This window comes from Cydia fagiglandana, chromosome 17, assembly GCF_963556715.1.
Source record: "Cydia fagiglandana chromosome 17, ilCydFagi1.1, whole genome shotgun sequence".
Lineage (NCBI taxonomy): Eukaryota > Metazoa > Arthropoda > Insecta > Lepidoptera > Tortricidae > Cydia > Cydia fagiglandana.
The window spans coordinates 4,351,564-4,377,635 of NC_085948.1; the positions used below are offsets into that span (position 1 = coordinate 4,351,564).

Sequence of the window (26,072 nt, forward strand, 5' to 3'; positions counted from 1 at the left end):
CGGTGAATTATCGTTTTTTAAACTACCAGTTTAACAATGCCATTAAAATAAAATATTTAGTGATTGTTAGTTTATATTTCCATTCTTCCCGTTCCATCCTCAACAATTAAATCAAACAACTAGATACCTACGAGCTGATTCGAGTGCCACTACCACGATCATTTATATCATTCGTGTGTCCACGCTCACTAGCAAAATCTTTCGCTCATACTGAGCTTATTTTAGTATTGTAAGTAATTTTAATTAATTTGTTAAATAAGTTTAGCACGGTTTCGCTATCGTCTCACATTTATCTTGACTAGAAAATAGACTAGATGACGCCTCCTACCACTGTTTTTGGGGGGAAGGGGGGAGTAGGCAAGGTAATAGTGGATGGAATAATTACCTGATAGTAGGTGTGACTTGCCATTAATGAAATAAAAATCTGTATACGAAAGTCTTTTTTAATAATTGGGTATATTTACAATAGAGTAATTAACAAACGTGAATTACATGAGTAGGTAATATTAGAAGAGGTACCTGATCAGTAATACCTTCGATTATTATGACACCACACGTTCCAAATATCAAAGTTATGCTATAATATCAGAGGGATGATTCTCAGGTAATTTTTACAGCGTTTCAAACACTAAAATGATTCAAACTTACAAATTATTCTCAATTTGATATCACCTGACCGTGCATTTCACTCGTGCTTCTACAGACCAAACAAATGGCATGCAATTTCAGATAATTGCTAGGTAAGTAGGAGCAACGAAACAAACCTATCGATCCAAAGCCGCAATGTATTGCAAATCGAGAGGCCATTGTAGGTATGTAGGTAATATGCGCTGCGAGTAATAACAGATTTTTAAAATGAGAATGGAATCACTTAGTCTAGTATTCAATTTTCTACCTAGGGAGGTACAGTCGCCATCAGATATATAGGAGCGGCCAAGGTGCTCACAAATATCTTAACACGCCTCTATTGTCAAGGCGTTAGAGTGCGCGTTCAGATATTGTGAACACCTTTGCCACTCCGATATATCTGATGGCGTCTGTACTTAGCTTCCCTTTTTCGATTCTATGCAACTAGTGCAACTACCCCGATATTTCTAGTATATTTGACTATTTTATAACAAAAGTTGTGAAGTGTAAGTACTTATAAGTATACCTAGTTACATTATTCCGGAGTGGACAGCGTTTGAAACGTTGTAAAGTTTGAGAATAACCCAGAGATCACTGGAATTCGACTTTAAGCTGTATTTGAACTTATCACTTATTCACTAATAATTGGAATGTACATAGCCTGATACTGATTCCATGAAAGTAAACATCGGAATAAGAAAATAATTAATTTCTAGTAGGATCTTGTCCAAAAATAAGTGCATTCTCAAGATAAAATAGAACATAGCTCTAACAAAACTGACTAGTTTCAACATTATGCTATTTCAAACAGAGTATTATAAGGTACTTTTGAATTTCAATACAGGTAAATAGGAAGTTTTAGATATACAGACGGCATCATGATCATGTCTTATATAATAGTCCAACGAACATCCTTATAATCTTATTCTAACTTTACTAGGAGTAACATCGTGCAGCAGTTATGAAATCTTATTTTTACCTAATTGTTGCCAGCTAAACTCTTAACTGATCATCTGTGGACCTTATAATCTTTACAATAAGGTTGACAAAATGTCAGTTAAGATTGGACGATGGTATGTCGTTATTTGGAATCACTAAAGTGTCATTCTATGGAACTTGCTAACTATGTAAACAAACCGCCATATTAACACGTTCGCGGACGCGGATTGCATAGCATCCGTTTTTGCACTACTCCTGGTGACGCGTATGCTATAGCATCCGTTATTCGTTTTAAATTTCTGCGTTGAAATGCTTATCAATCCGCTTTACCACAGTATAATATTATTCACCAACTTTTCCTCTACCAGTCACCAGACTCAAAGTTTGCATACTGCCATATTACATAGTTTTATCGAAGTTAAAAATTATCCTGTGACGTCTCCAATTGGGCCCCCCTTTCTGTGACGCACCTGCTACAGCATTCGTCTTTGTATGGGAGCTCCCTTAGTAGCCCGGCAGGTGCGTCTGGGAGTGGACACATGAAATTTGGGTGATTTTCGTGCGCGATAGTGATTTTGACGGATTTTTATAAAATCGTAATTAATGTTTTTCTTACAATTTCTTTAAGTTTTTCAATGTGTTTTAATAAACGAACATGTTTACTAGTGGTTTATTGTGCTACAATCAAATTTTGATAACGGTGAATGTGAAAAAGTGAGGCATGAATGTGTCAAGTAATTACGTTACTAGTCATAGTTTTGATGGTATAATTGTGAATTATAAGCCTGCTGGCGCTCGATGATCACCTCTTACAAGGTAAGAACCTTTATGACAAGTATTGTGGCATAATTCTTGTATATTTCACGCCTTATGTTTGGTGCAGATGCATTCGAAAAATAATATAAAGTTGGGTGAATCATCGCCTGACAGGAAAAGTGGTGGACGCTTTACGTCCAGAACTTCACACGGCGGTGCCTTACAGGGAACTCTAAAAGTGTAATGCGGACGAGATTGACGCTTTTGAGAAGTGGTGTTGGCGTAAAATGCTGCGTATACCTTGAACAGCTAGAAAAACAAAGTACTCTATTTTAGAGAGCTCAACATTGCCCTTTCGGCTCTCTGCAATATGCCATGAGTGGGCCTTTAGATTCTTCAGACATATGATGCGGTCTCCAACGCAGGATGTGTAGTATCACATAATTTTAGGTCGAATGAATGGCGAACGTGCTTGGGATGGGGCATGTATGAGATGGACACAATATGACAATGATAAGCAATGAGGGAACTAGAAAAATGTTTGAAGACGCCAGCAATGAGTCTTTAGAGCAAAGATCTTGACTCTAGGCAGTCAGAATTCTCAGCCATCAAGTTCATCGACCACGATGAATGAATGCTATAACATGCGATGTCATATAAGATCACATCTTGACTACGTCATGTGACAGACATGCTTATGCATCCGAATTGTAGAGCATTTGTTGTCATATAGCGTATAAAAAATATACTTCATATTGACGCGGATTGCATAGCATTCGCCTTGCATAGCATTACGCGTCATATACAAACCTAAAATATATATTTGCAGTGACAGGAATGCTATAACAGTCCCAAAATCTCCATACAAAATTTAGGTGTCCAAACGGTGTGACTGAGCGTCCGCGAACGTGTTAAAATCATATCTGAATGATGAATTTACTAGTGAATTTTGTTGACATAGTTAGCAAGTTTCATAGAATGACACTTTAGAGCAATGTAGGTATCAATTAGCTTCAAATACAAAATTTGAGGTAAGCACATTTGTTACAAAAATACCTTTCGGATAGATAGCTATCGAGAGTCCATGTTAAAATAGATAGAGTTAGTTATGAGCTTAGATATTTCTTCCGCGTTATGTTTATAGGTATACCTAATCATCAGTTGAGTTTTTCGCTTTAATAGGTATTGTTTTCGCTTTATTAGATAGAGTTAAATAAGGCGAAACATTTAGACACCGATAATTTTCATTAGGTACCTTAGCTAGCACGATGTTCTCCTAAGTAAAACTTTAAATAACTATTTTATCGGAGTGTGTACTGTTGATCAAATAAATTATTGCCTTACAATATTATCTAACCACATCTAAGAGTAAGTAGATACAACAATCACCGGAGTAAATAAATAACAAAACGAAACATATCACAAACACAAGTCTAATTCAATAAACATCACAGACATCTACTTCCCCTAGTCGTTACTTAATGAGATTCCAGTTTCATTCAGGGCTCGGATTCCGAGCCTCGGAACCGGTTTTTTTTTTAATCCCAAAATAGACCAATACCTACTTATTTTTAATTGCATTTATACTCTTTCTGTAGGACTGAATCATGTATTTAGGTAACGACTTCGTATTGACCCATCAAAAATAGAATAATAAACCAAAGAACGAAAAAAAACGTAATAATACCGGTATTTTTTGTATGAAGATAAAACCGGTTCCGAGAGTTAAATACTGCCACTTCGTACCTTTACTAACGTAAATTTAACTACGGCACTCGGTGACACTGTTCATTAACTACAATCACCCATTAATTCGATTAAGTATAGATAGATTCATAAGAGCAGGCCGCGTAGCCAACATGCCAATGGCTTACACTTCGTAGCGATTGAAACGCAACTGTCACTGTCGCACTAATATGAAAGAGTGATAGAGAGACACAAAGCGTTTCGTTGTCGAAGCGATAGCGATTGTCACCTAGGCTATTCGGACTGAATTGTCAAAATTCTTATTGAAAATCAGCGCCAGCTTTCCTGAATCTATATATAGGTATATCCGTTTTCATTAATTTTTCTAAGCTACAGTACTTATTTCACAATCATTTCAAGAAACTAATTTTAAAGGAAAACAAACGATGGCTAGAAATAGATTACCTATTAACTTAAGTTTAATACCGCAATTACATTAATGCGGTCGCCGCATCCGGGTCGACTAAACACATGCGGTATATCTTAAATTGACCATGGGCGCATGATGGTTTATCCACACAAGTTAAGGATGACTAACGTTAGACCGAACCGTGTCCGGGCCGGAGCTTCCGGCGCTTACTTTTCTATGACATGACAGGTGATGTTTTCCATAGAAAACGATGCACACGGCCCGGTCTATTAACGTGAATCATCCTTTATGTGGCGACCGCCATATCAGTGTAATTCCAGCTTTAAGTACGTTGTCCTTCTGAACCTTACAAAAAAAACTCTATCGCCCTGTTCTGGAATAATTTTCTTGAGTATACGTATTTATTAGGCTATTGCGTTCGTTTAGTAAAGTACGATCCACGATTCGAAATTCATTAACTAGTTCCAGGCCTGTGGTCAAGTCACACCGAGTGCCCTAGGCCTCCGCCCATCTTTCCACACCGAACGTCCTAACCCCATTTAACCACACCAGACTATTTATGACTTAACATATAAATTTATTCGATATTACTGTACAAAACGCTTAATCGTTCGCAATATTTGACCTATTTGTTAAATATACTTCAACCAATGGTTCAATCGCCCCGCTTTAAGCTGACGGCCATGTTTACGTACACTTCATAGAAGGATTCACCGGATTCCTTTATTTTACTAACGGTTCCCCGCTATTGCATCCTCCCGCCTGCTTCTAACGACTAACTAGGTATATGGCATGCGAGCATTTCACTACATTACGAAACTCTTAACTTACTAACTAACCGCTGTTCTATTGGACTAAACGCCGCTCGGCAGCGGCCCCAGAAAGTATCATTACCAGACAAATTACCTACGTTAACATTACAGACATTAATTATGTAAAATGCAGCAATCGAAGTCGACACGGCACGTGTAGGTCATCTGGCCCAGTAACAATAGGACGAACAAACGCGAATCGTGTTTACGGCCTCGTCGGTTCCGGAACGTGGTCTAACAGCTGAATTTCCACGATCGATATGACACGAAACTTCCGCATTTAATAAAGCCTCTAATTATTAGCGGCTCGGTAATTTGCAAACTTTATCGGTCAATCAATTTCTTCGCGTTTTCATCCCCCGTTCGCGCTCACCAGTCTTATGGAATGAATACGATTTCAAATAAATTCTTGGTCAATCGTCACGGCGGGATTACATTCTTGAGCAAATAACATCGTCGATATCATGCTGCACTTCGAACAACATAAACCTGCACGTTTTACTTCAGTTTAAATTCAAAAATGAGTATTACCTACCAAAGCTTTCAGGATCCTTTCACGGTTACCTACAAATAAATACCTTTCAATTTCACTACATTCTCCAAACAGTTCCGACGTAACTACAAGAACACTCCACTTAGAAGTTATTAATTGGCTCGTGTGGAGCTATCCTAAACCCGGAGACTTTAGCTAAGCCCGTCCGTGCTCGTTCGGTGTCAGACGATTGAACAAAAGCGGTCGTGTAGAGCCGACATCAAACGCGACTGGGGCGGTCAGTCAGGGCTAACCTCAGCACCGCGACCTCTGTGTGTCAGGCGGCCGAGATGGCGTGCGGCGGGGCGGGGGCCGGGTGCGCGGGCGCGGGGGGCGGGCTCTCGACGGCCCCGCAAGCCTTCAGCTCGGTGAACACTTCAGTGAAGAATCCGGGCTCGGAGTTGATGCGGAGCATGCTGAAAGAGAGCCGGTCGACGATGAGGAGGCAGCGGTCCCAGAACTTGTCCTTGGAGTCCTCGACGAGGAAGGGTTTGAGCGGGTAGGAGATCTCGTTGCCCATGTAGGAGTAGGAGAGGTAGAGGCAGGTGAGCACGACGGCCTGCAGCTCCTGCGGGCGCGCGATGCGGTCGCCGTCCACCAGCTCGCGGACCAGCATGTACACGAACACCACGTTCGCGGGGTTGATGAATGCCACGTCCTGGAATACAATAATTTCATATTTAATTTATTGACGAAAGTACTAAAACTTATCCTTAAAGGGATAAGTTCGCCTTTGTACTAATGACGAGTGTTATTTTTCCTGTTTTGTTTTGTTTTTTGTACAATAAAGTGTTTTACTACTACTACTACTACTACTAAAGCTCATTTTGCTTGGATCGGGCTTCAGCTTTATAACGACTTTGAGAGGAAGTTCATAGTTAAATAAATAGGTCTTAAAAAGGATTTTCACATCACCCATTCGAAAAAGGGCTTTTTCTTCCCTGCAAGGAGGGATCTAAATGACAATTTTCTGTTCTAGATGTGAAAAGTAGTATGTATCAAATGCTAGCAAAAGTATTTCCACCTTTGGCGTTAGACACTACGCTCAGGTTTCCATTCTATTATTATTCCTTCGGCAATCGAGTAAAATATAATAACGAAACATAAGCTTATACTTACACCTAAGGTACATGAAACCGAACGAAACTTGTAAATGCCTCTTTCTTACGATCAAGTGTGGGTGTAAATGATATCATACAACTTTAATACAATTAGAATAGAGCTGAGTTTTGCATGTTTTATTTCAGGGCCTATCGATCGTAGCCGGGTCATTAGAATAAGTACAAGAATCCTTTCGTAGCGTTGCGTGATTCAGACTTAATTTAATACCGTATAATACCATACTCTTGTAATATGCTCACTAGATGGCATCACGGGTTTAAACAGAGGTGAAAACGAAATACAAAATACAGGGTTTCAGTTAGGATTGCCAGATGGTCGGGATTTGGCGGGATTCTCCCGATTTTTAGCATGTGTTCCCGATTCCCGACAAAGTGAAGACTGTCCCGAAAAACAGCTTCACGTTATAAAACAATAATTTCAAGTTCCGAACTGTCGTCGAGCGTAGTGCCAAAAATGTAAAATATCGTTGTTTTTAATACAATTAGGTACTTTAATTGGAATGTTTTTGTTTCCCGACCTAAGTCCCAAAATCCCGAAAATTGATATTTTTCTCCGATAATAGCGCATTTCGATCTGGCAACCCTAGTGTCAGTAAAGGAAAATCAGAAATTCTAAAAGTACGTTCCTATAAAGAAACATGTTCATACGTAAAATCTTTTACACTAAAAACTTTTCATGAAGTTTAAGTTTAGCGTTTTCATATAACTAAGCCTGTAAAATACGCCTTATTTTATGAACTGACACCCTGAGCCTATAGAAGTTTCCTGATAACCGTTCAAAACAGGGCGCCTAACCAAGATGACAATCGTTTGCAGAAAACGAAACATAACTCTTAAGATAAACGTAAATAAATGATAGCGTTTCGTTTCGTTTCCTGAGAACGATTGACATCTTGGCTAGAGTCCCCCCCTCCTTCCTGAACCGATGACCGTCCCGGGTCATAGCACTCATAGTCCCTTAAGGCGCCACGGTAAATAATGTAAATGCGCCCCTGGTGGTTTCAGTCTCCTCAGGCACTACTCCATTTTAATGCATCACTGCTTTTTGAACTGAACACATAGAATATGTATATATATACGGTTCTAATGCCCGATTCGAACTTCAAAATACATCAGTTAATAGATCTAGAAACGGTATGAATTAGATGTGTCAGTGGCAAAAGTGACGTTTTTGATATATCTAATCCATATCGTTTCTAGATTTATTAACTGACGTATGTTAAAGTTTGAATCGGGACGAAATACTATACAAATTCTTTGGTGACATCTATACCTAATTATTAAAAAAAATGCCATGGCAAAGCAGATGCCAAATGGCGACGCTATCTACTTAAGGTCATGTGGGGTAAGATAAACATACAGCGTAAGCGCCAGCCGCCATAAGGTACCTTTTGCCGTGGAACGTCTTTGCTATTTCATATCTAGTGCATCTCTAATTCATTTCCCGAATCGCGCCGATAGTTTATTTTGCTCGGGGCCTTACTTACAGCTTGGCAAAAAAGAGTAGAAATTAAAAAGTGACACTGTAGTGTCGTCCCGTTTTCTTATATAAATTGGTTTGAAAGGGACGACACTACAGTGCTGCCACTTTTTAATTTCTACTCTTTTTTGCCAAGCTGTATAAAAAACAACACAACACACAACTTCGCATGGATACCAACTTGTACATATAGTTGAAAGTCAAATGTCTAGACTAGAACACCGACAAGTTCTCATTAACAGCCAGCGTTGAAATAAAAATTCCGAACCCTATCGAGAATAAGGGCCCGATTCGGATTATGAAATAGACATCTATTAGACATCTTTTAGACATCACCAAGATACGATAACGATATGTTTAAGATCTAACCTGTTAAATTTGACATTTGCGCGATTCTGGAGATACTCTTGAATGATTTCCACAGGATATGAGTTAGAGATCCAATTCACATCTAATAGATATCTTACTCTATCTAACGTAAAAGTGACATTGGTTGCCCGAATTGCGCTACAAAAGAGAACTAGTTGATATCTAAACGTTATAGGTTATCTAGAATGGATCTAGTACGTGTCGTCTCTTGTGAATATCTTGAAGTTCAAATACGGCAGATACACGCGTATTCGGAAAACGAGATAATCACAAGATCTAGAAACGATATATATAGAGATCAACATTTTAAATCATTTATTTACATACAATATATATACAGTGGTACAACTAAACGAAATTAATAACTAGCTTAAATCTAAAATATCAACAAGATCAACTAGATTTACATTAGATATCGACTAGATGTGACTTGGATATCTAAGTCATAACTTATCGAAATCGTTCTAGAGGGCCTCTAGAATTGCGGAAACGTCAAATTTGACATATCTATCTTACAAATATCTTTAAATTATACATATCGTAACTTGTTGAGGTCTAGTAGAGGTCTAATACATTTTCAGAATCGAGCCGATAGTTTATTTTGCTCGGGGCCTTACTTATAACAGAAAAACAACTTGGCAAGGCTACCAACTTGTACATAGTTGAAAGTCAAATGTCTAGACTAGAACACCAACATACGCAGTTCTCATTAGCTTACAGCGTTAAAATAAAAATTCCGATCCCTATCGGGAATAAATGTAGGTAAACAATCACTATGAAAAATATTATGTAATATACAATTTTTCGATTAAATTGCCTATCGAGTGATTATTAAGTAAGGCATAAGTCACTAACTGTATACATAATAAATGTTGTAATTTCTTAAACCTATTTTAAGAAAGTCCTCGTCAGAGGTATCGATATAACATCACACCACTTACTCAATAATTCTTATTGATTTCCCCCGAAATAGTCTAGGCAGAATAGCTTGGGGCGGTTCGAATTTATAGGGTCGTAAAATGCAGTTTACGGTTCACTTATCGGCTTGTCGTGTTCAGGAAACAAAATAAAACGAAATATTTGTTCAGTTGCCAGGCAACCTGATATCGGAGATACTTTAGCTTGGTACTTAATGTTCTTATTTTATTTACAGTTCGATGGAAATGGTTTGTAAAGTAGTAAGGTAACTTAGTTTTGTGACTTCACTAGTTTAGTATTTATTCGCCGCGTTTCGGATTTTGAAATAGACATCTATTAGATATCTTTTAGACATCACCAAGATACGATAACGATATGTTTAAGATCTAACCTGTCATATTTAACATTTGCACGATTCTGGAGATACTCTTGAACGATTTCCTCAGGATATGACTTAGAGATCCAATTCACATCTAATAGATATCTTACGCTATCTAACGTAAAAGTGACATTGGTTGCCCGAATTGCGCTGCAAAAGAGAACTAGTTGATATCTAAACTATAACGTATCTAGAATAGATCGAGTACGTGTTGTCTCTTGTGAATATCTTGAAGTTCGAATACGGCAGTAAGCTGGGTATTCGAGCTTCAGGTCTAGTCCTAAGTAGGTACGATAATGATAATAATTCTTAATGGAATGGAAAACACGTTGCAAATTATGTGAGAAAACTAGGTATTTAAAATTTTCAAATCAACCACAATTAATATAAATTCTGACTCAGTATGGCTCCAGCCGAGTAGCACAAATTTAATGAACTTAGATATTATCGAATACCTAAATAAACACGCAGAAGGTGAGTGCTAAGAAATAAAATAAATTTTCTAGAAACAAATGAATGGCACATTATTGTTAGAACAGGAGCAATCAATGAAATATTACATAGACCCTAAATATCGTTCTTTGATGCGAGTTCTTATTTTTCTGACCTTGAAGGAAAAGTGGCTGTTTCAATGAAATATTCGTGACTAATTTCACTTTATTCGTGTTGAAAATGACTTCCTTTCTTTGAAGCTAAAGAAGCGTAATCACAGCCAATATTCTAAGCAGGAATAAAGAAAACCTTCTACTTGTAAAAGGCTTCGCTTTGTACGTACTGGGGTTAAATTTATGTTTGTTTTAAGTAACGTTAATTATTGTGGAATGTGAAACTTGCTTTATCCTTGTAAGACGTACCATAGATAATCCAATTTTTTATTTAAACCTTTGTTCTATAAGTCAATTGGAACGAATTTCGTTTGTTTTAAAACGCAATGTAACAAAAGAAATACTACTTTATTTGTTTCATGAAAGATTCAAATTAGGTTGCAACGAATATGTACATTTCAAAGTACATTTAAACTCACGAGGTTTTAATATGAACATTAAATATGTAAGTATAATTTGTATTTCTCTTTGTACTAGTCTCAATGTAACAATAATTTGTACGTAACAATATAATACAATCAGGACTCGCTTTCTATTGTTCGATTCATAACTCCATTTCTTTTGTGTCCAACACCAAAGTGCTTTTCTGTTCTAATTTAAAAAGAATTTTCCTCTTACTTTGAAGTGAAACTGATGAAAAGAAAGCAAATAAAAGGTACCATCGACCCGATTCGAATTTTGAGATACGTCAGCTATTTAGAAACGATATGGGTAAGATATGCCAGTGTCAAATGTGACGTTTCTTCAAACATAAACGTCACTTTTGACACTGACACATCAAATCCATATCATAAGTGGAACAAAAGAATTATATTTTGGTACCCAAGAGGACCACCCACAAGAAACCGTCCACCCACAAGATGGACGGACGACCTTTTTAAGGCCGCCGGAAGACGCTGGATGCGGGTCGCTTCCAAACGGTACGAATGAGGGTCCAAGGGGGACGCCTATGTTCAGCAGTGGACGTCTTATGGCTGAGATGATGATGATGACCCAAGAGGAGCAAACAGGGAAAGAGGAAGACCAAACCGGAGGCGGGAAGACGAAATCAAGCTAATAGCAGGCAGCACGTCGTCCAGAATGGCGCAAAATCGTGCTGATTGGAAAGACTTGGAGGAGGCCTTTGCACACACACGGCTCGATTCTGAAAATGTATTAGATCTCTACTAGACCTCAACAAGTTACGATATGGATAATTTAAAGATATTTGTAAGATAGATATGTCAAATTTGACGTTTCCGCGATTCTGGAGGTCCTCTTGAACGATTTCGACAAGTTATGATGACTTAGATATCCAAGTCACATCTAGTCGATATCTAATGTAAATCTAGTTGATCTCTATATCGTTTCTAGATCTTGTGATTATCTCGTTTCCCGAATACGCGTGACAGACTATAATAACTGATTGTCGATGTCTTAGATTAAGGATATACTTTATAAAAAAAAACATTTTTAAATTGGTCTGAAAATTATATTAGTATATTATTAAAGTTCGAAACGGGCAGTATCTCTCTATGGCACTAAATAATATGGAAGAGTAATCTCCTTGAACGATCGTCATGAGTCATGGTCGTTAAATTGATAAATAAGAATTGGCCTCCTTGTTATACGTCTCTATACTCTCTAGATACAATCGTAGACCTAGTGCTACGAGCTACGACTACGACCGTAGCAATTCGTAGAGGTCTACGCAGAAGATAACCTCCCTATTTTCAGATTCCATAATCGTACCGTACCAATTTATCTTACCCTACTTTCTCAAGAAATATGGCGTCTATTACTGCATGAGATTTAAAGAATTCACCGCACACCCCTCGTAATGCTGTCATTTTTCATGGTAGGCTACTTTCCCGCCAGGTAGCCAACTTCCGAACGTACATTTTGATGTAAATAGTATAATTTTGCTATCATCCGCCCGAGTGTCTCGCGTCAATACATGTACGATCCTGTACGGGCATATACTTAGTAAAATGAAATCATTTAGATGTCAAAATGTTCGTTCGAATTGGCCTGGTACGGGCAGTTCATTCAATATGGAGGCGGGGCGGTGCGTACGACCGATCGATAGCTTGCGGTAACGCTGCTTGTTTTGAATTAAGCCTTTTGTTTGTTGGCTTACAAGAACAACTAGAGTCCGTCTAATCTAACTTTGCACCGATTTGAATTGAAGCCGGGAGCGTACCTAATTATAAACGGTCATCATCTCAGCCATAAGACGTCCACTGCTGAACATAGGCTTCCCCCTTGGACCTCCATTCGTACCGGTTGGAAGCGACCCGCATCCAGCGTCTTCCGGCGGCCTTAACAAGTTCGTCCGTCCATCTTGTGGGATTATAAACGGTATATTTTCATAAAAAAACTACATTTATGATGACAAGACCACACTTTGTCATTGCAAATGCCATACAGAGTATTGCCCGACTCTAAAACGTTGGAAAAACATCAGCGTTGTTTTTTTTTTTGTAAAACGCTTCTGTCTCGTAAGTCGCCTAAAAGCAACCTACAATTTTATCCTAGGCCACCCGCGTCATGAAAAGATAACGATTAACACCTCAGCAGTAACGCTATACTGGAACATTCGACTTACGGCCCTATTCGAACTTTAAGATACGTCAGTCTTTGAAGAAACGTCACATTTGACACTGACATATCTAATCCATATCGTTTCAAGATCTATTAGCTGACTTATCTTAAAGTTCGAATAGGGCCGATAGTAGGGGTCCGGTCACTTACGGCCACATTTATTCTTACGACACACACAACAAAACACAAACACACACTCAGACACGCACACAAAAGCTGCTAAAGTCACAGCATTCAGTCGAGTAAAAAGAGGAACCTTATTGAGATCTATAATGAATTTCATTCATACATATAGTTAATACAATTTTGCAGCTCGCTAGCTGTACCTACATATAGGAATTTCGGTTCTTTCTTAAGTCACTCGTCGTATATTTTGTGCCATAATAGGGTTAGTGGCCCGATTCGGATTTTGAAATAGACATCTATTAGATATCTTTTAGACATCAACAAGATACGATAACGATATGTTTAAGATCTAACCTGTCAAATTTGACATTTGCGCGATTCTGGAGATACTCTTGAAGGATTTCCACAGGATATGACTTAGAGATCCAATTCACATCTAATATATATCTTACTCTATCTAACGTAAAAGTGACATTGGTTGCCGGAATTGCGCTGCAAAAGAGAACTAGTTGATATCTAAACTATAACGTATCTAGAATGGATCTAGTACGTGTCGTCTCTTGTGAATATCTGAAGTTCGAATACGGCAGTAGGAATCTATTGAATGACCTCTGGCAAGATGTCCCTCTTTCCTTTTGTAAAACGTGCCGTCTGTAGTAACAAAGTTACACAAGAAAATTGTAAGTTGAGTTTATTTTTAGACCATTGAATAGAACATTTTGTGACGTAAGTATTCTGTGAAAGGGAATTTTTAAGAGAGCCGATTTGTGAAAAAGTAGGTATTTTGATATACTTATGCATGTATTATATTTCTCAATGTATTTTTATTCTAACGCCCCACATTTTTTTTAGTTTAGTCTGAGAAAAAAATCCGATTAATACTTAATCCACTGACATAGCATAATAGTGTCGAAAAGTGGCGTTTAGAATCAGACTCGAGAAAACTACATTTTGCTACACGTCTTGCTTGATTACTGCCCAGAAAAGAAGCATAGGTAGTACATATATAGAACACCGATTAGTATAATAATTTTTAGGGTTCCGTACCCAAAGGGTAAAACGGGACCCTATTACTAAGACTTCGCTGTCCGTCCGTCCGTCCGTCCGTCCGTCCGTCCGTCCGTCTGTCCGTCTGTCTGTCACCAGGCTATATCTCACGAACCGTGATAGCTAGTTAGCTAGACAGTTGAAATTTTCACAGATGTTGTATTTCTGTTGCCGCTATAACAACAAATACTAAAAACAGAATAAAATAAAGATTTAAGTGGGGCTCCCGCTCCCATACAACAAACATGATTTTTGACCAAAGTTAAGCAACGTCGGGCGTGGTCAGTACTTGGATGGGTGACCGTTTTCTTTTTGCATTTTTTTTCCGTTTTTTTTTGCTTTATGGTACGGAACCCTTCGTGCGCGAGTCCGACTCGCACTTGCCCGGTTTTTTATTTTCTAGTTTTTGGTACACTTTCTGATTAAAATAAAACCGTTTAACTTAAAACTTTTTTACCTTAATTTTATGTAGATATACGTTTTGCATAAACGAAAGGGTATTTTGCCAGTGAGGTATTTTTTTTTTTAAGTTTCCACTTTTGCGTTAATGTGACGTTCCACGCGTAAATGTACCTTATGGCGGTTCGTCTGATAAGAGCGTAAGCACCAAGCGTAAGTACCTTTTCCCGTGGGATGCCACAAATACATAAAATATGATTACGACTAACGAGTAATGACGCTATTTATAAATGCCTGTCAAGCCCTTGAATTTTTTTCGTCCTTATATGTAATTTTGACATTTGCGTGCATTTGTTAAAAAGCGACAACATTTTACAGAGGTTTGCTAAGTTTTATGAATAAGGGGCAAGTTATTAACGGCGCGATTCGGGAAATGAATTAGACATTCACTAGATATGAAATAGTAACGATAAATGCCGTTCCACGGCGAAAGGTACCTTATGGTCGCAATAATATTGATGGAGCGGCGTTAATAATAGCGTAAGCGCCAACCGTCATAGGGTACCCTTTGCCGTGGAACGTCACATATCGTTACTATTTCATATCTAGTGAATGTCTAATTCATTTTCCGAATCGCGCCGTAAGTTCCTATTCACTTACATAGGTATACATATCAAAACTTTTCGTTTGAGATTGAAAATGAGAAAAATATTTAAAGAGTGCTGTTTCCTACAACAAACAAAGGAAAATATAGGTAGTTGGCATATTGGATGAGTACAAAATGCAACCAGGGTTGCCAAAACAATTTCTTGGACACTGTTTTGTTAGATACCTATACTGGGTCAAGCAAATCTTGTCAGTAGCAAACGGCGGCAAATTTGAAAAATCGCGGGTTAGCAACACTGTGTTCTAATAATTCGAAAATCGCGTGTCATCTGTGTTTTATCTGTGGAATGTGGATCGCGAATGACAGCCATCATCTTGTTTGTTTACAAATGGTTTACAATGTTTACATTCTGAATCGATTCTATTTCAAGAGATATTTCTGCTGTGTCACCATTAAATACCAATATATTAAATAAGACTGTGCTTAATTAAAGCTAAGGTGCCTACAATGCCTACAGCAGAGGCGTAACTAGGGGGGGGTTGGAGGGGGCACGTGCCCCGGGCGCCGTCCAAGGGGGGGGGGCGCCAAAATGGGCAAAATACCTCCCATAGAAAATGGACCAGCCAAAATGTAGGACACAGCCAAATTCTTTTCTCGCGACTTGCTCAGTAGGTGTAATCCCAAAATCTCCCTGGCAAGGAAAATGCAGTTATTTTTTAGCCAACCTGTATACAGGATGGTCCAAACCTTGACGTCCAAAAATTTTTTTTAGTATCGTCGTCGTGGGTTATCAGAATATATATACCCCATGATTAGCCGATTTTTCGTAGTTTACGAGTTTAACTTTTAACTTTTGTTAAGAAATTCCGGGGTGAAGCTTTGCTTTGCTTTTATGTCTTCTAATACATGTTCGTGGTATTTGCACATATAACATGAAATAGCGATGGGGAAGTGACACCATAAAATAATAGTAGAAATAACAAAAGAGGACTTTTTTAATGAATTACTAATTTGGAAGCTTTCCACCTCAGTTCCTTTGACCGGCGACTCTGAAAAATTAAGACTATTAAATATCACTTTTTTGACCTTTTAAAAAAACTTAGGGTAGCAGTTTCTAAAATAACAAAAAGTCCTTGAAATCGCTTGTATTTTATCATTATTTATTTTTTATTTATTTAGGTAAGGGCAACATCTAAGCTTGAACTCAGCTCAACTCAGCCAAGTGAGGATGCTGTTGTTTTAGCAACTGCGCCGTTGGTCAAGGATTATGTTACAAAAAGAAACAATAAAGTTCAATAGTTTTTTTTTTAAATTAAATCTTCACCCCAGAATTTCTTAACAAACGTTAAAAGTAATTTTCATCACGCTAATAAAAATAATACTTACACAAAACCTAAAACTAACAACTAAAACGTTAAAAGTAATAAAAATCATAATTCGAAAACTACGAAACGTCGGCTAACGTACATATTCTGATAGCCCACAGCGTGAGAAATTTAAAAAAATGATGGACGTCAAGGTTTGGACCACCCTGTATAAGACATGCCGTGATAACATCGCTCGTTCTGTGATACTAGAATGTCGTGAAAAACCTGTGTCAGGTATCGATGTGGGATCGGGACAATCTAGTCCAATTCAATCCCACCAAGACTCAATTTTGCGCGTTTAGGGCTAAGAAAACCTCATTATTCAAGGCACAAGCCTTCCCATGTCAGGGAGTATTGGGAGCCTCGGTGTTGAGATCTCCATCAGTGACGTCCAATAATTTCGTAGCCACCTTGCTGGGTAGCCTGCGCTCGTATCCAAAAAAAAACTCGGTGTGCTCAATAAAGGGAGGCGATACTTTACTCTGGGGTAGACAGATCCCATTTATTGAGTACTGCTGTCACCTTTGGGCAGGAGCATCTGGATGCCACCTTGGACCCTTCAAATCAGTCCAAAGGCGCGCTGTACCTGTGAATAGTCTACGATCCCAAACTCACAAGCGATATTGAACCTTTAAGTCTAAGGAGATCTCCAAAAAATAAGTGTATAAGTTTTAAAATGGTCGGCAATGCGCATGTGACCGCTGACCATCAGGTTGGTCGTAAGCTTGTCACTCTCCCACTCTTAACCTATATAAATAAATATATAAATACATATTTCCCTAATTACACTAATAATTGGCCACGTGATCGTCTAGTCTAGTAGTTAGGACCCCTCTGAAGTGAACCGAGATACCCTAGATTCTTTAATGAGTAACAGCTATATTTTGGACTCCAATATTATTTTACTTTACCTAGATTGTAAGAAGATAATTATGGTACTGAAGATATGTTTTATTATGATATTAAAGAATAATCTGAAGGGTATTTTAATTGAGTCTCAGACACAGTATATTGAACAAATTTCAAGGCAAGATATTATTGTTATTGTTAAATATTCGAATGGTATGAGTATAATTTGAATTTAAAAATGTTTTTGGTAAAATCCTGCTACGCCTATTAAGCTCCCGGGGTACTATAGAGGCAGCACTCCTGAGGTAAGCTCATTTACTCCCTAGTATTTTAAGGATAATTATATTTAACTATTATCTTCTAAACGATGTGTGATTTACTCACACATACTACCTCCATATTTCGATGCAGGTCTGGGAGCTCTTAGTCCGATAACAATATCAATCGGATCACCTACCCTACCTCTAGCCAGACGGGCTTTGACCAGCACTCCGGAACTTATGCGCACCTAGATGACGATGGAAAGAAGTGCCAAAGTATCCATCAGTCATCAAAATTACTTATCTTTTTTATATTCAAAAGCTAGGGATACTAATCCCTTAGTCCCATTCCCCAGAACTGATAATATAGTCAGAATTCCTAGTTCTCTAGATGTATAAACAAAGTACCGAGTTTATTTGCTAATTATTATGTTTATTGAAACTGAAATATCAATATGAGCATTATTTCACTCAACTTTTCCCATTGAACTACTCTTGTCTTGCCAAAGGGGTCCCTAAAACAGAACTAATCTTCGATCCGTCCATCTCAGACCAGCCTGTACTCCTAAACCCAGCTTGATATTTAAGTATTGATCATGAAAACCTGATTGAACCACTCAGTACCTCGTCCCCACACCAGAAAACCAGAAATATAAATAGAAGTTTCATAAAACAAGATCCCCATATAAATTAGAAAATAGGAAGATTTAGACAGTAGAACCTTCACCTTTTAAACACACATATTTTAGGATAAAGAAACCATATTTTTAAACCCTTAAAGATAAATATATTATTATTATATCAACCATATCAATTTTATAAACTAGAACTAAAAGAACCCTAAAAAAACAACAAATGAGTGTGTGATTCTACCCTAACTCTAACCACTGTCCCTAATCTAGTATAACCAAAGCACAGTTCATTCTTACCATTGACCTGGTACTTTGGAATATACGCAAGTGTAGTCCCTACGAGAAGCTGTAATCATTCAGCGAGCGATTCTGAGAATTTCAACCTATAGGCTCGAGTTATTGCCCCCCCCGAGGCATTTGGTACAAAGACCGGGTGGCAACTCGGGTAGGACGACCCTATTGTGTCTAAGAATGGTATAAATAAATATATTTAATATACTGTAGGTTTCAAATGGGCCCGGATTACTCCAGATGATTCACACGTGAAATCTCCCATTTTACTAGCTACAGCTGGACATCGGTAGACCAAGGAGGGAGAGATATTTGGCTTTCTATGTAGGTAAAAAGATAAGCCCCAAGACAACCCTCATCTTGGTAAATAGGAAAAACCTCCTTCCATCCGTCGTTTGTCACCGTTAGGATAACAGATGAAAGGCTAGACAAACTGTCTGTCTAGACACTGATTTGGTTTCGAAATATATAAAAATAGTCTAGGAGTTTTCAGGTACAATTTTGAAACAATTATCCTTAATTATTCAATAATAATGCCATATAATAGACATTATATTTAAAACAAATAACTAAACTGAATCTAATTGATTTCTATGTCAAGAAGGCCCAAAATGATAGTGAAATACTCAGTACAGATGCATTAAATTCCAACGTTACGAAGTATTGACCCCGCACTGTCCGAACAATAACACATCTTCTAACTCTAGCCTTCCGAAAACATTCGTCTTCGAAAGCCAACGATAGATAACCAGAGTATTCACTAGACTCTAAACCTTCGTTACAAAACTCCTATTAAAAATTAATAGCAAAATGAAAATACTCCGCTCGAATAATACCCAAGCTTAAACATTATGAAAACAAAACATTGCTTCCACAATGCCAAACAAAGATACGAATTCCAAATATTAACTCTATGAGACAAAGACATAGTCTTTTCCTCGATAAAGCCAAACACTTAGAAAAATGAACAGAGTTTTTCCACTCACCAGTAATTTTGACGCACTTTATGAAAACCAAAGTCAGGTGTCGGTCCGGATGCTGAAGATAAACTAAACTTGTGACCGCTCCTCTCAGCCCTTTTATATGATTCGTTGCTAACTCAGACACGCTAGTTCAGACAAAACATCTGTGCTGCACCTGCCTACTTGAGACATCTCTTCCAAGAATCATGTCCGAAGTACGAGCGCACCTGCGCGCCACCCCTAGTTGAGACAGAACACCTGCCTACCTCAGACATTTCTTCCAAGAATCATGTCCGAGTTACGAGCGCACCTGCGCCTCCACCCTTAGTTGAGACACATTCACCTTGAAAATGATACCTATCTTCAACGAATTATCTACAAAAATCAACCTTACATCTTTCACTTAAGAATTATTTTGGCCCGACGAAGTAGTTGAGACACGCTCTGTAATTGAGACATTTGATACCTCAGAACCAAAGGTCGTAACGACATATTATCTGTGTAGCCCTTGTGCCTCACACGTAAGATTTATTTTTGATTGATGTCACATCTTAGAGCCATCTATGGATTTCTTACGCAACTACTTGAACGTTAGGTGTCTCGTTGATAACGCTCCGACGGTCAATACATAACTTGTTATGAACTTAATTCCCTTTGCAGCCCTCAGATGGCGTTGTTATCAAACGTTTTAACTTAATATTTATATTGAAGTATGAGTAAAATCTAATTCAATTTCATAATTAAGGCTTTTTATTACTTAAATGTTTTATATTTATAGATAGGGCTTACGGCTAGTTACAAGCTTGTTAGCCACCGATGTACTAAAAACACTTTTTTGTCTCAATTAAAAGTAAACTGTAAGTAATAAGTAAAAAAGTAACTCTTTCGTTAGTTCATTTCGTTTGGGGGGGAGGGGTGGGGGGGCGCAAATTTGGTGCCTGCCCCGGGCGCCATATCCTCTAGCTACGCCTCTGGCCTACAGTGCCAACTGAGAAATCTAATAAAATATGAAAATCCAGTATGACATCTATCTGCTGAAGCAATGATTTTATTCATACATTCTTGTTTAACGGCATAGTCCACTTACAATTTTATTTTGAGATCTTCAAATTAGTTAATCATTTTTATCAACATCACACACTGCTTTTAAATTGTCCGTCCATACGTATTAATAACAATTTCAAACATTTTCAATAGAGAATCCGCGAGTGACAATTTGAATTGACGTACGTGACAAGGCGCGCTCAGCGGAAAAAAAAGTTTTGTTTCGATGTACATTGTACATTGCTGCTTTCTTAGCGCAATACTACTCTTTGAGTGTTGCCCTACTTTAGTTTGCTTTACATTGCTACTGACAAGATTTGCTTGACGCACTATACATTCAATATAGTTAGTGTTTGTCTAACCTACAGTGCCAAATTAAAAACTATTCTAAGTAACTTTCGAAACATACTGCCGTATTCGAACTTCAAGATATTCACAAGAGACGACACGTAGTAGATCCATTCTAGATACGTTACAGTTTAGATATCAACTAGTTCTCTTTTGCAGCGCAATTCGGGCAACCAATGTCACTTTTACGTTAGATAGAGTATGATATCTATTAGATGTGAATTGAATCTCTAAGTCATATCCTGTGGAAATCGTTCAAGAGTATCTCCAGAATTGCGCAAATGTCAAATTTGACAGGTTAGATCTTAAACATATCGTTATCGTATCTTGGTGATGTCTAATAGATGTCTATTTCATAATCCGAATCGGGCCCATGGTCTAAGTTTTAAGTGAGCTATAATAGCCAATAACAACCTGAAAACTGGAGGTAATCCTACATTTTTAATCGTGTTGCACCTATATATAGCTCTTGCTTTTGGAGGTCGCAAAAAATGCCAGCACCTGGCCGATGAATACAAATTTACCATCCCATGTATAATTTTTTGTTAATACTGTTTAAAAAATTTTGGAACCATGGGGCATTGGGGTTCGCAAGGTCTGCATGCGCTAGTTCCTTATGTACCGGGTCATAGGTTAAGTTAGTTTTGTTTTATTTTATTCTTTAATTTTAATGCATTATTTAGTTTTAGCTCCAATTGAGGGGGGATTTAAATCTTCTCGGGGCAGAGGTGTACGGTTGGAGCCGGTAAATTTATTTGACGTTCATAAGCGCATTGTAATATGCCTACTTGAATAAACTATTTTTTATCTTTTATCTTATCTTTTTATCTTTAAGTATATAATATTAATCCTAGTTTTAAGTTTAGTAATAATAATACTAACCCCAATGGACTTTCGTCTGAAATAAATGATTTTTATTTAGAGCCACTAGTTTTACCGTATCGAGATAAAAATGGCTTCCCAGCAAACATAAGGGCAAACACGAAACTTCATTACAGTTTGACCTACTTGAATAATATCTAAACATCCGCAGCCAAAGCAGGTGTAGGCTGAATTCATTACCCCAATTTGCGCGAACTCCAAGAGACAGTGTTTACGGCCGCCATTTACTAGGTACCTATTATCATTTAGCATTATTTTAGCACATCACTAGGGGTTGCCCAGATTTTTTTTGTAAAAGGGTGAAGTTAGCCATCCATGAATTATCGAAAATGTGTAATATACCAAATAAAATAGTTAACCTTAGAGCATTTAGTAACTGGAGATATCATAATCATAAGCATACTCGTAATTATTTATTTGCACATAAAAAGGGTCATCGCTGTCATTTTCTTTACGAAACAGTCTGCCGATTTTTAGGAGGAGGGGATGTTAAATATATTGCTATTTCTACATGATTTGTACGTAACGTACAAATAGCCATGTCATGCAGTTCATACAAAAGTTTGCACAATTGTACAAGTTTTTCGGCAGAGAGGTAAGCTCTTAAAGGCGACTCCAGTTATTAAATGCTCTAAGCATTTAACGCATTACGAATTTGCTTTATTTTTTACATACATGAAATATATTTTTTTAATCATATTTCGACCGACTTTATTATCCGTCATATCCGACAAGGGGCTATTCATAAATTACGTCATTTCAAATTAGGGGGGGGGGGTCTGGACATCGGATGACGGTAGCATGACGTAGGAGGAAACGGGGTGATTTGAAGCATGATTTTTGGATGATTTTAGGGGGGGGGGGGGGTCCAAAATCGTCAAAAATCGATGACGTAATTTATGGACAGCCCCTGTCACGATAATACAAACATCTGGTAACACGACTACGGCGAAGGTCACGATTTAATAGCCTATAAACACGTTACTTACGATATTCATATTAAAGGTGACAAGATACTGCCGTATTCGAACTTCAAGATATTCACAAGAGACGACACGTACTAGATCCATTCTAGATACGTTATAGTTTAGATATCAACTAGTTCTCTTTTGCAGCGCAATTCGGGCAACCAATGTCACTTTTACGTTAGAAAGAGTAAGATATCTAGTAGATGTGAATTGGATCTCTAAGTCATATCCTGTGGAAATCGTTCAAGAGTATCCCCAGAATCGCACAAATGTCAAATTTGACAGGTTAGATCTTAAACATATCTTTAAAAAAAAACATATCTTTATCGTATCTTGGTGATGTCTAAAAGATGTCTAATAGATGTCTATTTCAAAATCCGAATCAGGCCCATAGAATAACGAAGTCTATTTAGCGTAGTAGCGTAAATACGTAGCGAAATTGGACTTTAGCAAGGTAGGTCACCTGCCAAACCATTTCCTTGGAAACGGACTGTAATTTTAACATATCTGGGATATTAAAATTACAGTCCGTTTTCCCAAATTTACCCCATTTTAGTATCGTGGGATATAAAAATACAGCTAACGCATTCACTGCCAGCGGGTGCTCAGTCCATAGTAATCGCTTTTCGCTACATACGGGTTTTCACATGTTATTGGGTACGCTCGTAGCGCGTAAAACAGGCTGGCATTGAATGTGAAGTTAACGCGCACTGCACACGGGCAGAAATTAACAGAAATTATGGCAATTTCTTCCGCGATTTCGACACTTTAGATACATATTTATTCTACGAATAATTAGTAGAAAATATCTAATTACTAGACTATTGATACTGTATTCTGTTACAGTCAGCTGTAGAGAAAAGGTACCCCCTGTATAGAAATTTGTATGCAAAGATTCTAATCTAATAGATAGTATTGCTGACTGTACTATACATATATATACCTATACCAGTAAGACTAGGGACAAGACGATTTAATTTCTCTCGAAGGTAAACATAATAGAAGTAAATAGTGCAACAAGGACAAGGCTATTTACTGTAATGCGACGAATGCAAGTTCAACTGACCAATGCAATGGCAGCGAGAGTGGGAGGATATGTCTGCGACTATTGTGGTCCTTGTCTGATACAAACAATTGTTAACGCGTAGAAAAGAGGCGCGAGTTTTTTCCCCACTCTATAGTCAGTATCTTTAGGTATTTAAATAAAAGTAAACAAACAATTTGTAAATTTTCGGGTAGTTATAACATTTATTGGTTAACCGACCAATTACAAAACCACCTGGATCAGTCACTGAACGACCTGACTTTAACCTATATTATTTGATCGTGTAATATTTTCATCTACACTCAACTGGCTTAAGGAACCATTTGAGGGTAGATTTTGTTTACCTTTATTTAAATACCTAAAGATATAGAGTATAGGCACTTATGACTCAGATACCTATGATAGTTGATAGTTTGTCATCTAAGACGCATGAGATTTCTATCATATCATCAGATATCATTATCATTTATTCAATAATGGTCATACAGTCAACATATCAAGAAAATATTATTAAAGGTCACTCGAAAGCTGTAGTCTTCAACCTACTATAACCCGAATGTTTAGCTACCTATTTACGTATTATGTACCTAAAGGTGACTTTAAGAGGACCTTTAAGTGCTACCCACGTACTAAAGAAAACAAAAGAATTTCCTCCCACACTTTGCGACGAAATTTGTAAAGTAATTGTGAAACGTTCTATTTCCACCCTAATGTCGCATTATATAACAAAGCCTTCAAGTGCTTTAAAGGGATACGGAATTTAGGGGAATACGGTAATGACGCAAGGGATGCTAGGTGAATGAACGGCAGTGCGGCTGCGCGAGGGTTGTTTACCTGCCATCCCTGCAACAGCAGCGACCTGTCCACCGTCCGGAGCCACATCACCGCATCCCCCGCTTGGAAGTCCCGTAGCCGGTGACAGCGAGTGTGCAGGAACATCCCCAGGCACTTGAGCAGCTCGGAGGTGGAAGCCTGGATGACGGTCTTGCGCGGGGCCACCGGCGGCCCCACCGCCGTCGTCGGCAGCTTCTCCGAGTAGCAGACATTGTTGTTGAGCGCGTTAGTCCGCGCGACCTCGGCCGGCGGCGGCAGCGGCGCCGCGACGGGCGCGGGCCGCGCGTATATCGTCCCCTGGACGCTCACATTCTTATTCCTGTCCAACGGTGCATTGTCTGTTAAAGGCGCTCGGAACGTCGTCACGCTCTTCGTCTTGCATTCTAACTTTTTCTTATTGTTATTGGCCGTCGAAAACCTCTTCCAGGATAAGGCGTTTATGAACAGCGAGTGCTTTTTCAAGTTTTTCTCGAGCGCCGTTTTCTCGGAGATGATTTTGGCGGCGTCGTCGAGGGTGGCGCGGCGCTCGTCGCGGGGGAGTTCCCTATTCTCTCTGTTTTTGGCGTTGTTGAGTCGTTCGTAGGAGTAGGCGAGCGCGGCGCGGTCCGGCGGCGGCGCGCCGGCGGGCGGGCGCCGCTCGCGCGGGCTGAAGCTGAGCACGGTGCCCATGAGGCGGGCGCGCGTGCTAGGACCCCGCATGCATGACGTGCGCGGCCGGCGGCGGCGGCGGCCCGTGTGGGCTCGATAGGGCCGCGCCTGCGCGCCACGTGCCGCCCTATCGACCGAGGGCGCGCGCACCCAGCTGACCGCCGACCGCCGCCCTCGACGTCGCCAGCGCCCGGTAAACAAACCCGAGGAACCTTATTCTCCAATGCACATTTTGTATAGACATAATATTGGCACCGTGTTACATCCGAGCACTCGTTCGCACTTAGCTCGCATCCATATGTGAGCGAGTGCGGCACACTATAGTATGCACAGTAAATTTGTATTGAATCTTTCCTAGTCCCGTCAAAATCACTGATTAAGATAAGTAACGTCAGGTTTAATTTGCATGACATGCATGGTCCAAACCAGAAACTGTAATAACGACAAGTAGCAATTAAAAGCATTGTATTATGTGTAGAGTTAAGGTGACTCAGCTCAGGTAAAAAGCACATCAAATTGTATGAAA

At 38.7% G+C, this 26,072-nt stretch overlaps 1 protein-coding gene across 1 annotated transcript; it reads right to left on the minus strand.

The window, feature by feature from the left end:
- Positions 1-425: 425 nt before the first annotated feature.
- LOC134672967 (cyclin-dependent kinase 5 activator 1) lies at positions 426-25,643 on the minus strand. Its single transcript, XM_063530921.1, has 2 exons — positions 24,899-25,643; positions 426-6,440 (listed from the first exon to the last, which is right to left on the minus strand). The coding sequence occupies exons 1-2, from the start codon at positions 25,595-25,597 to the stop codon at positions 6,060-6,062; spliced, it is 1,080 nt and encodes a 359-aa protein (XP_063386991.1). The 5' UTR covers positions 25,598-25,643; the 3' UTR covers positions 426-6,059.
- Positions 25,644-26,072: the final 429 nt, after the last annotated feature.